General features: G+C 45.1%; 1 protein-coding gene across 2 annotated transcripts in view; it reads right to left on the bottom strand.

Moving 5' to 3' along the window:
- The window catches only part of PLG (plasminogen), a 169930-nt gene that overhangs the window by 22643 nt on the left and 133613 nt on the right, over window positions 1-13674 (bottom strand). For both annotated transcript variants that reach the window (XM_069974368.1, XM_069974369.1), the window contains one exon: window positions 11065-11139. In XM_069974368.1, coding sequence (XP_069830469.1) covers window positions 11065-11139 — 75 coding nt within the window. The remainder of the gene's footprint in view (window positions 1-11064; window positions 11140-13674) is intronic.

The raw sequence follows: 13674 nt of genomic DNA on the forward strand, positions 1-13674 counted from the left end.
ACAATAAGATGTAATGTCCGTTATCTACAATAAGATGTAATGTCCGCCAACTCTCTTCTTAAGCCCAAAGTTCAGACACCCATCACTGACCTCTGCGCTGAAGACCTGGCCTCCTTCTTCAAAACCAAAATTGATACTCTCTGCTCCGATATCATCTCCCAGCCCCAAAGTCCCATAGCTCCTATTACTTCTCCCATAGCTCCTATTACTTCTCCCATAGCTCCTATTACTTCTCCCATAGCTCCTATTACTTCTCCCATAGATCCCTTCCCTCTCCCATAGCTCCTATTACTTCTCCCATAGATCCCTTCCCTCTCCCATAGATCCCTTCCCTCTCCCATAGATCCCTTCCCTCTCCCATAGATCCCTTCCCTCTCCCATAGATCCCTTCCCTCTCCCATAGATCCCTTCCCTCTCCCATAGATCCCTTCCCTCTCCCATAGATCCCTTCCCTCTCCCACCTTCTCTTCACTCTCAGCTTTTGATCCAGTGACAGAGGAAGAAGTCGCCAAGCTCCTCTCCTCCTCCCACCTGCCCTAGTGACCCTATTCCCTCCCACCTCCTCCAGTCCCTCTCTCCCGCTGTCACTACTCACCTCACTAATATACTCCCCCTCCCCCTCTCCTCTGGGATATTTCCCTCCTCATTCAAGCACTTTATTATACCGCACTGCTGACAAATCCTTCTCTAGACCCGTCCTGTGCAGCCAACTATCGGCCGGTCTCCTCTTCATCTTCAAACTCCTAAAACATCTGGTCTATTCTCGCCTAACCGGCTATCTCTCCGATAACTCTCTTCTCCACCCTCTACAGTCCGACCTCCGACCCCTTCACTGCACTGAGACTTCTCTCTCCAAGGTGTCACACCATCTGCTGAAGGCCGAATCATAGGGAACTCCTCCATACTGATTCTCCGGGATCTCTAAGCAGCGGCTGACACTGTAGCCCCCCAGCTCCTCCTCTCCATGCTCTGTCCTATCTGTATGTGACACTGTAGCCCCCCAGCTCCTCCTCTCCATGCTCCGCTCTATCTGTATGTGACACTGTAGCCCCCCAGCTCCTCCTCTCCATGCTCCGCTCTATCTGTAGTATGTGACACTGTAGCCCCCCAGCTCCCCCTCTCCATGCTCCGCTCTATCTGTAGTATGTGACACTGTAGCCCCCAGCTCCTCCTCTCCATGCTCCGCTCTATCTGTATGTGACACTGTAGCCCCCCAGCTCCTCCTCTCCATGCTCCGCTCTATCTGTAGTATGTGACACTGTAGCCCCCCAGCTCCACCTCTCCATGCTCCGCTCTATCTGTATGTGACACTGTAGCCCCCCAGCTCCTCCTCTCCATGCTCCGCTCTATCTGTAGTATGTGACACTGTAGCCCCCCAGCTCCTCCTCTCCATGCTCCGCTCTATCTGTAGTATGTGACACTGTAGCCCCCCAGCTCCTCCTCTCCATGCTCCGCTCTATCTGTAGTATGTGACACTGTAGCCCCCCAGCTCCTCCTCTCCATGCTCCGCTCTATCTGTATGTGATACTGTAGCCCCCCAGCTCCTCCTCTCCATGCTCCGCTCTATCTGTAGTATGTGACACTGTAGCCCCCCAGCTCCCCCTCTCCATGCTCCGCTCTATCTGTAGTATGTGACACTGTAGCCCCCCAGCTCCCCCTCTCCATGCTCCGCTCTATCTGTATGTGACACTGTAGCCCCCCAGCTCCTCCTCTCCATGCTCCGCTCTATCTGTATGTGACACTGTAGCCCCCCAGCTCCCCCTCTCCATGCTCCGCTCTATCTGTAGTATGTGACACTGTAGACCCCAAGCTCCTCCTCTCCATGCTCCGCTCTATCTGTATGTGATACTGTAGCCCCCCAGCTCCTCCTCTCCATGCTCCGCTCTATCTGTAGTATGTGACACTGTAGCCCCCCAGCTCCTCCTCTCCATGCTCCGCTCTATCTGTAGTATGTGACACTGTAGCCCCCCAGCTCCTCCTCTCCATGCTCCGCTCTATCTGTATGTGACACTGTAGCCCCCCAGCTCCTCCTCTCCATGCTCCGCTCTATCTGTATGTGACACTGTAGCCCCCCAGCTCCCCCTCTCCATGCTCCGCTCTCTGTATGTGACACTGTAGCCCCCCAGCTCCTCCTCTCCATGCTCCGCTCTATCTGTAGTATGTGACACTGTAGCCCCCAGCTCCTCCTCTCCATGCTCCGCTCTATCTGTAGTATGTGACACTGTAGCCCCCCAGCTCCTCCTCGCCATGCTCCGCTCTATCTGTAGTATGTGACACTGTAGCCCCCCAGCTCCTCCTCTCCATGCTCCGCTCTATCTGTATGTGACACTGTAGCCCCCCAGCTCCTCCTCTCCATGCTCCGCTCTATCTGTATGTGACACTGTAGCCCCCCAGCTCCCCTCTCCATGCTCCGCTCTCTGTATGTGACACTGTAGCCCCCAGCTCCTCCTCTCCATGCTCCGCTCTATCTGTATGTGACACTGTAGCCCCCCAGCTCCTCCTCTCCATGCTCCGCTCTATCTGTATGTGACACTGTAGCCCCCCAGCTCCTCCTCTCCATGCTCCGCTCTATCTGTAGTATGTGACACTGTAGCCCCCCAGCTCCCCCTCTCCATGCTCCGCTCTCTGTATGTGACACTGTAGCCCCCCAGCTCCTCCTCTCCATGCTCCGCTCTCTGTATGTGACACTGTAGCCCCCCAGCTCCTCCTCTCCATGCTCCGCTCTATCTGTATGTGACACTGTAGCCCCCCAGCTCCTCCTCTCCGTGCTCCGCTCTATCTGTATGTGACACTGTAGCCCCCCAGCTCCTCCTCTCCGTGCTCCGCTCTATCTGTATGTGACACTGTAGCCCCCCAGCTCCTCCTCTCCATGCTCCGCTCTATCTGTAGTATGTGACACTGTAGCCCCCCAGCTCCTCCTCTCCATGCTCCGCTCTATCTGTATGTGACCACTGTAGCCCCCCCAGCTCCTCCTCTCCATGCTCCGCTCTATCTGTATGTGACACTGTAGCCCCCAGCTCCTCCTCTCCATGCTCCGCTCTATCTGTAGTATGTGACACTGTAGCCCCCCAGCTCCCCCTCTCCATGCTCCGCTCTATCTGTAGTATGTGACACTGTAGCCCCCCAGCTCCCCCTCTCCATGCTCCGCTCTATCTGTATGTGACACTGTAGCCCCCCAGCTCCCCCTCTCCATGCTCCGCTCTATCAGTATGTGACACTGTAGCCCCCCAGATCCCCCTCTCCATGCTCCGCTCTCTTGGCCTGAAGGACTCTGTTCTCTCTTGGTTCTCTTCCTGCCTCTCTGACCGTTCCTTCTCTGGCTCTACTTCCTGTCCCCTACCTCTCTCTGTCGGAGTTCCTCAGGGATCAGTCCTGGGTCCCCTCCTCTTCTCCCTCTATACAGCCCCCATCGGACAGACCATCAGCAAGTTTGGGCTGCAATACCATCTTTATGCTGATGACACCCATCTATATACCTCCTCCTGTGACATCACCCCAGCTATATACCTCCTCCTGTGACATCTCCCCAGCTATATACCTCCTCCTGTGATATCACCTCCTGCTATATACCTCCTCCTGCTGTATACCTCCTCCCGTGATATCACCCCCTGCTATATACCTCCTCCTGTGACATCACCCCAGCTATATACCTCCTCCTGTGACATCACCCAGCTATATACCTCCTCCTGTGACATCACCCCAGCTATATACCTCCTCCTGTGACATCACCCCAGCTATATACCTCCTCCCATGACATCACCCCAGCTATATACCTCCTCCCGTGACATCACCCAGCTATATACCTCCTCCTGTGACATCACCCCAGCTATATACCTCCTCCTGTGACATCACCCCAGCTATATACCTCCTCCTGTGACATCACCCCAGCTATATACCTCCTCCTGTGACATCACCCCAGCTATATACCTCCTCCTGTGACAGTACCCCAGCTATATACCTCCTCCTGTGACATCACCCCAGCTATATACCTCCTCCTGTGACATCACCCCAGCTATATACCTCCTCCCGTGACAGTACCCCAGCTATATACCTCCTCCCGTGACATCACCCAGCTATATACCTCCTCCTGTGACATCACCCAGCTATATACCTCCTCCTGTGACATCACCCCAGCTATATACCTCCTCCCGTGACATCACCCCAGCTATATACCTCCTCCTGTGACATCACCCCAGCTATATACCTCCTCCCGTGACATCACCCCCTACTATATACCTCCTCCTGTGACATCACCCCCTACTATATACCTCCTCCCATGACATCTCCCCTGCCTTCCTGCAAAATACTAGTGACTGTCTATCTTCTCTCTCTAACACTATGACCTCTCTGTTCCTCAAACTTAATCTCTCCAAAACTGAACTTCTTATATTTCCTCCCTCTAACAAACCTAAAGCCGACATCTCCCTCTCAGTCTGTGGTACCAGCATCACTGCTGTGCATCAGGCTCCATGTCTGGGGGTTATGCTGGACTCTGATCTATCCTTCACTCCCTATATACAAGCTCTTACAGCTCCTGTCACCTACATCTCACACATCTCCAGAATCCGCCCATTTCTCACCACTGACACCGCGCAGACTCTATTGCCCTGATCCATTCCCGACTTGACTACTGTAACTCCCTACTGATCGCTCTTCCTCTCTAAGCTCTCTCCTCTCCAGTCTATCCTGAACGCAGCAGCCAGGCTCATCTCTTCTCCAGCTGTCATACTGATGTCTCCCCCTGTGGCGGTCACTGCACTGGTTACCCATTAAATCCAGAATCCACTTCAAGCTCCTCACCCATAAAGCTCTCCACAACTCTGCCCCCCATACATCTCCTCCCTCATCTCCACAACTCTGCCCTCCATACATCTCCTCCCTCATCTCCACAACTCTGTCCCCCATACATCTCCTCCCTCATCTCCACAACTCTGCCCTCCATACATCTCCTCATCTCCACAACTCTGCCCCCCATACATCTCCTCCTCATCTCCACAACTCTGCCCCCCATACATCTCCTCCCTCATCTCCACAACTCTGCCCCCCATACATCTCCTCCCTCATCTCCACAACTCTGCCCTCCATACATCTCCTCCCTCATCTCCACAACTCTGCCCTCCATACATCTCCTCCCTCATCTCCACAACTCTGCCCTCCATACATCTCCTCCCTCATCTCCACAACTCTGCCCTCCATACATCTCCACAACTCTGCCCTCCATACATCTCCTCCCTCATCTCCACAACTCTGCCCCCCATACATCTCCTCCCTCATCTCCACAACTCTGCCCTCCCCATACATCTCCTCCCTCATCTCCACAACTCTGCCCCCCATACATCTCCTCCCTCATCTCCACAACTCTGCCCTCCATACATCTCCTCCCTCATCTCCACAACTCTGCCCTCCATACATCTCCTCCCTCATCTCCACAACTCTGCCCTTCCCCATACATCTCCTCCATCATCTCCACAACTCTGCCCCTCCATACATCTCCTCCCTCATCTCCACAACTCTGCCCTCCATACACCTCATCTCCACAACTCTGCCCTCCATACATCTCCCTCCCTCATCTCCACAACTCTGCCCTCCATACATCTCCTCCCTCATGTCCACAACTCTGCCCTCCATACATCTCCTCCCTCATGTCCACAACTCTGCCCCCCATACATCTCCTCCCTCATCTCCACAACTCTGCCCTCCCCCATACATCTCCTCATCTCCACAACTCTGCCCCTCCCCATACATCTCCTCCCTCATCTCCACAACTCTGCCCCTCCATACATCTCCTCCCTCATCTCCACAACTCTGCCCTCCATACATCTCCTCCCTCATCTCCACAACTCTGCCCTCCATACATCTCCTCCCTCATCTCCACATCTCTGCCCCCCATACATCTCCTCCCTCATCTCCACAACTCTGCTCTCCATACATCTCATCTCCACAACTCTGCCCCTCCATACATCTCATCTCCACAACTCTGCCCCTCCATACATCTCATCTCCACAACTCTGCCCCTCCATACATCTCCTCCCTCATCTCCACAACTCTGCCCTCCATACATCTCCTCCCTCATCTCCACATCTCTGCCCCCCATACATCTCCTCCCTCATCTCCACAACTCTGCTCTCCATACATCTCATCTCCACAACTCTGCCCCTCCATACATCTCATCTCCACAACTCTGCCCCTCCATACATCTCATCTCCACAACTCTGCCCTCCATACATCTCCTCATCTCCACAACTCTGCCCTCCATACATCTCCTCCCTCATCTCCACAACTCTGCCCTCCCCATACATCTCCTCCCTCATCTCCACATCTCTGCCCCCCATACATCTCCTCATCTCCACAACTCTGCTCTCCCCCATACATCTCCTCCCTCATCTCCACATCTCTGCCCTCCATACATCTCCTCCCTCATCTCAAAAACTCTGCCCCTCCATACATCTCCTCCCTCATCTCCACCTATCATCCTTCCCGTGCTCTGCGTTCTGCTAATGATCTAACCTTAACATCTTCGATAATCAGAACTTCTCATTCCCGCCTCCAAGACTTCTCTCGTGCTGCACCAGTTCTCTGGAACTCCCTACCCAAAGAGCTCAGACTCATACCCAATATTCACAGTTTCAAGCGTCCCCTATAGACTCATCTCTTCAGGCTTATGAGTAGGGCTAAAAAAGTGGAAGGGGCGCCATAGGGTGATAACGTAAACAACAGATTGTAGGTCGAACAAGCTGATAATAAAACTGCTCACCTGATGGTGTTGTGCTAAGAACACAACACCTGTATCAGTGAGGAGAGAGGTAGTAGCCGTAGCAGCCAGGCTCCAAGGGTAGATGCTGAGATCCCAAGCCAGGAGATCAGGGAATGGAGAATGGTAGATGAAGTGTTGGATCCTCGGGGTAGGCAGGGACCACAGGAGCCAGAATGACCGCGCTTCACGGCTTCAGGTTTAATGAAGTAAAACGATGAATTTTAATGGTCTCATAAACAACGCGTTTCGAGGCATAAATTGCCCCTTTGTCAAGTAGGAGAGACATAGTGTATCATAGGCAGAGGGTCCTTTATATATATGCCAAAGGATCTGTTTGGCAGGAAATTGTAAAAAAGGTGCCGCCCCCTGGGGTCAGAGGTGACTGAAACAGATCAAATCAAATGCTAACAATATACACTTGAATACAACATGATTACATTTGTTAAAAGTATAAAAGACTCTTATGTGCATACAATCACGATTTCTATTATTTAAAATAAAAGTGACATCACAGAGGTCCGTATCACATGTTCATTTTTTGGTGGTGATTTTGAATAAACTTTATTGTGTGCACTTTTTTCTTTGTAGTGGCATAACTTTATAAAAAAAAAAAAAAATGACATAAGGAATGAGGATGTCTAATTAATATACATATACATGAGGTACATGTGTGCCTATGATAATGGGTAACCATAGATTAAGCTAAATAGGCTAAATGAGCTGGATAGGACTGAGTTAAAACTTTATTATGGATGGGAGGAGGGTGGTGTAAGGTGAAAGGATATTATGGCGGAGAGAATATATTAAAGGTTGATTTCGAGAGCTTCATTCAGGCCATTAGGAGACAATGTGTCCAGTTTAAAGATCCAAAACATCTCGCATCTCTTTAATTTCTGGAATCGATTTGAAGCATCTGCGGGTATATGATCAATTGGGCAGATTTTGAAGTCATTGCTGTGGTGTATGGAAGCGTGTCTGGATACCCTGTGTTTACACGATGTTTATTGATTATAGTTCTCCCCATATACTGCAGTCCATACTATAATGCCCCTGTGGACAGTATATAGGGAGAACTATAATGCCCCTGAGAACAAGAATCAATAAACATCGTGTAAACACAGGGTTTATGAATCAGCGTATCCAGACACGCTTCCATACACCACAGCAATGACTTCAAAATCTGCCCAATTGATCATATACCCGCAGATGCTTCAAATCGATTCCAGAAATTAAAGAGATGCGAGATGTTTTGGATCTTTAAACTGGACACATTGTCTCCTAATGGCCTGAATGAAGCTCTCGAAATCAACCTTTAATATATTCTCTCCGCCATAATATCCTTTCACCTTACACCACCCTCCTCCCATCCATAATAAAGTTTTAACTCAGTCCTATCCAGCTCATTTAGCCTATTTAGCTTAATCTATGGTTACCCATTATCATAGGCACACATGTACCTCATGTATATGTATATTAATTAGACATCCCCATTCCTTATGTCATTTTTTTTTTTTTTATAAAGTTATGCCACTACAAAGAAAAAAGTGCACACAATAAAGTTTATTCAAACCTCCCCCCCCCCAAAAAAAAACAAAAAACGATCATGTGATTTTTATCATTTGTCTTATAAATAAAGTTATGTCTCTACAAACAAAGAAAAAAGTGGCACACAATAAAGTTTATTCAAAATCACCACCAAAAAAATGAACATGTGATACGGACCTCTGTGATGTCACTTTTATCTTATTTTATTATAAATAATAGAAATCGTGATTGTATGCACATAAGAGTCTTTTATACTTTTAACAAATGTAATCATGTTGTATTCAAGTGTATATTGTTAGCATTTGATTTGATCTGTTTCAGTCACCTCTGACCCCAGGGGGCGGCACCTTTTTTACAATTTCCTGCCAAACAGATCCTTTGGCATATATATAAAGGACCCTCTGCCTATGATACACTATGTCTCTCCTACTTGACAAAGGGGCAATTTATGCCTCGAAACGCGTTGTTTATGAGACCATTAAAATTCATCGTTTTACTTCATTAAACCTGAAGTTGTGAAGCGCGGTCATTCTGGCTCCTGTGGTCCCCGCCTACCCCGAGGATCCGACACTTCATCTACTCTTCAGGCTTATAACCTTCCCTAATCCTGTTCCCCCGTCTGTTTCCCTCGCTCTCTCTCTGACGGTTCCTGCACTCTATGGGGGACATTTATTAAGTCTGAAGTTTTTTACGCCGGACTTATAAATGTCCCCGCATCTCCGGCGCTATGGGGATTTATGTAGAGGCGGACTGTAGGCGGACTGTAGGCGGACTGCCTCTACATAAATCCCGTGCGCTCTGGTGCGCACCGCCGAAAACCTACGCCAGCTGAGGACTGGAGTAGGTTTTCGGCGTATCTTTTTGCTGAACGGATGGTAAATCCGTTCCGCCCCCTTCACACCCTCTCCCCGCCCCCCGGCGTACCCGGCGGAAAGTGCTAACGATGTACAATGGCCGGAGCATGGACTAATGAAGCCCTTCTGCCTGGTGTCACCCAAGTGTAGTCTGTAAGCTCCAACGAGCAGGTCTCCTTTATACTTTGCATTTTTATGTTATTTTTATTCATTCTAATTATTTAACTGTGTATTATGTGACCTCTGTACTGTATGCATAGAAGAAGCGCTGCGGAATCTATACAAATAAATATTATTATTATCTACAATAAGATGTAATGTACACAGTGTTTCCTGCATATTTATCCCTAGAAGCCTCCAGAATTGGATGCACAGGCACGGATATGAAGCATAGTGGCTGCATAGGAGTTGTGGACATATACAACATAGACAACACCTCTAAACAAGAGGAGACTCAGTTTGTCAGGTTTGTGCAGTAACCTGGTGTGAACTGGGCCTGTTTTTACTTCTATTTGCCACATCCGCTTGCTTCTCAGCTATCCGGCAATGCGGGAGTTAATCTGACTTACTGGGAGACCTGATTATACAGCTGAGTAGGTCTTTAGACTGACTGGTTTCTCTACCTATCTGGAACCTGGAAGATCAGAGTGCCGATCCAATGGGGCTCTGGTTCAGCATAAAAAAAGCTCAGGCAGTGTCCCAGCGCTGGCTATTAGATCCCAGCTCCCCCTGTCTATTCCTGTGCTCCCCGTCCTAACTCCCTCTGCTTGCTTGACTTTGTTACCTGACCTGTCGCTTGACTTTTTGACTATCCGATTGTAACCTGATTTTGTACTACGCTGCCCGTTTGGTTCTGACCTTGCTTGTTTGACTATCCGCTATTGTGTTTGTTTGTCTTGTATCTAGTACAGGGAACGTCTTTGTGGTTGTCCACGGCCGCCTAGGGCCGTTTGAGGCAAGTAGGTAGGGACAGTTGGTGGGTTCAGCATCAGGGCTCACTGTCGTGTCTTGTCCCTACCTCCCCTGTCCTGACACAGTTCTTTCATTTTGAACGTTTTGAAGCTATAAAACAATTAGTTGTAAGAAGAGTGAGTGGTTGCCAGAAGCCAAGGTTTTCCAGCATAGCACAGTACAGTACGGCACAGCACAGTATAGTAAAGCACAGCACAGTATGGTACAGCACAGTATGGTAAAGCACAGTACGGTACAGCACAGTACGTTAAAGCACAGTACAGTATGGTACAGCATGGCACAGTACAGTATGGCAAAGCACAGAACGGTACAGCACAGTACGGTAAAGCACAGTACAGTACGGTACAGTATGGCACAGCACATTATAGTAAAGCAAAGTACGGTACAGTACTGTGTGGTACAGCACGGTACAGTACAGTATGGTACAGCACAGTATAGTACAGCACGGTAAAGTACAGCATAGTACAGTACAGCACGGCACAGTACACTATAGCACAGCACATTATAGTAAAGCACAGTACGGTACAGCACGGTACAGTACAGAAAAGTACAGTATAGGACAGTACAGTACAGCACAGTATAGTACAGCACGGCACATTGCCTTTTCCCCAAGGTGCACCTTCTTTTCCCCAGGTTCTTGTACACCTGACTATTCACTTGATGTAAGAGTGTGAGCCATCAGACCAGGCCTCCTCCGTCCACCTCCTTGGCGCTCACCTGCCTACTGCAGGGACTTGTGGCAGTGGTCGGCACCATCTGCAGGGATGCATCCTTATCTGCAGTAAGTAGTGATGCCCTGAGACATCTTTCCATAATTACCAGCATTGAGTATAACGTGTACTGTCGTCCTTCTACCACACTGGTGGGGGGGCGCTATCCACTGCAGGTTTCTTACATAGCACTAGATTATTCCTATTATCTCTAGTCTCTCATATCTACCGTTCCAAGCAGTGCGCAGCAGTCACAACCCACTGGCGATCGATCAAGGTTCCACCACAGAAGTGCAAATTATAGCTGCAAAAGAGGAGGAAAGAAAAACATGAGGAGTCTTCTAGAAAAAGAAGGAAACACTTCAATGGGTTAAGGCTTTTTATTTATCGACTTTTACAAGACTAAGTAGCTACAAAATGAGCAAATCTAGAAGAATCCAGAATAATATAATAAATTATTATACAGAAATATTCCAGCACATGGATGACTAATGTCCGGGAGAGAAACCGCTGCTGCTCCTGCCCTGACCGCTCCCTCTGCCGTCTATTCTATTATATATATGATAATATAGCCGTATACATGTATTCTATTATATATATGATAATATAGCTGTATACATGTATTCTAATATATATATATGATAATATAGCCGTATACATGTATTCTATTATATATATGACAATATAGCTGTATACATGTATTCTAATATATATATGATAATATAGCCGTATACATGTATTCTATTATATATATGATAATATAGCCGTATACATGTATTCTATTATATATATGATAATATAGCTGTATACATGTATTCTAATATATATATATGATAATATAGCCGTATACATGTATTCTATTATATATATGACAATATAGCTGTATACATGTATTCTAATATATATATGATAATATAGCCGTATACATGTATTCTAATATATATATGATAATATAGCTGTATACATGTATTCTAATATATATATGATAATATAGCTGTATACATGTATTCTAATATATATATGATAATATAGCTGTATACATGTATTCTATTATATATATGATAATATAGCTGTATACATGTATTCTATTATATATATGACAATATAGCTGTATACATGTATTCTATTATATATATGATAATATAGCTGTATACATGTATTCTAATATATATATGATAATATAGCCGTATACATGTATTCTATTATATATATGATAATATAGCTGTATACATGTATTCTAATATATATATGATAATATAGCCGTATACATGTATTCTAATATATATATGATAATATAGCCGTATACATGTATTCTAATATATATATATATATATATATATATATATATATGATAATATAGCCGTATACATGTTTTCTAATATATATATATATGATAATATAGCCGTATACATGTATTCTAATATATATATATATATGATAATATAGCCGTATACATGTATTCTAATATATATATATATATATATATATATATATATGATAATATAGCCGTATACATGTATTCTAATATATATATATATATATATATATATATATATATGATAATATAGTCGTATACATGTATTCTAATATATATATATATGATAATATAGTCGTATACATGTATTCTAATATATATATGATAATATAGCCGTATACATGTTTTCTTATATATATATGATAATATAGCTGTATACATGTATTTTAATATATATGATAATATAGCCGTATACATGTTTTCTTATATATATATGATAATATAGCTGTATACATGTATTCTAATATATATATATGATAATATAGCTGTATACATGTATTCTAATATATATATGATAATATAGCTGTATACATGTATTCTAATATATATATGATATAGCTGTATACATGTATTCTAATATATATATGATATAGCTGTATACATGTATTCTAATATATATATGATAATATAGCCGTATACATGTATTCTAATATATATATGATAATATAGCTGTATACATGTATTCTAATATATATATGATAATATAGCTGTATACATGTATTCTAATATATATATGATAATATAGCTGTATACATGTATTCTAATATATATATGATAATATAGCCGTATACATGTATTCTAATGTATATATGATATAGCTGTATACATGTATTCTAATATATATATGATAATATAGCTGTATACATGTATTCTAATATATATATGATAATATAGCTGTATACATGTATTCTAATATATATATGATAATATAGCCGTATACATGTATTCTAATATATATATGATATAGCTGTATACATGTATTCTAATATATATATGATATACCTGTATACATGTATTCTAATATATATATGATAATATAGCCGTATACATGTATTCTAATATATATATGATAATATAGCTGTATACATGTATTCTAATATATATATATGATAAAGCTGTATTCATGTATTAGAATACATGAATACAGCTATATCATATATATTAGATTATATATATACAGTGGTACCTTGGTGTAAGAGCTCACAGTTTTTCAAAATTGTGACTTGGTTTAAGAGCGTTGCTTTGGTGTAAGAGCACCCTGTACTGAGTGGGAGGGGGAGTGGGGGAGGTCTGCATAGCGGGGTCTACAGCCCTGTACTCTGACCCAGGAAGTCTCCCTCACCTTCCAAATCATAGCAGATCCACTTCAGGCTGGGGCTTACATCAGGGGACAGGACTGTGGGGTAATCTCTCCATAGCTATAACCCCTCTCTCCCCGGACAGAGAGCTGCATGTATGTGCCCACATCTGCCCTGCTCATTCCTTCCTGCTCCCTGCAGTCTGATTGGTCCATGCTGAACACAC

Source organism: Dendropsophus ebraccatus, chromosome 6 (assembly GCF_027789765.1).
Source record: "Dendropsophus ebraccatus isolate aDenEbr1 chromosome 6, aDenEbr1.pat, whole genome shotgun sequence".
NCBI lineage: Eukaryota > Metazoa > Chordata > Amphibia > Anura > Hylidae > Dendropsophus > Dendropsophus ebraccatus.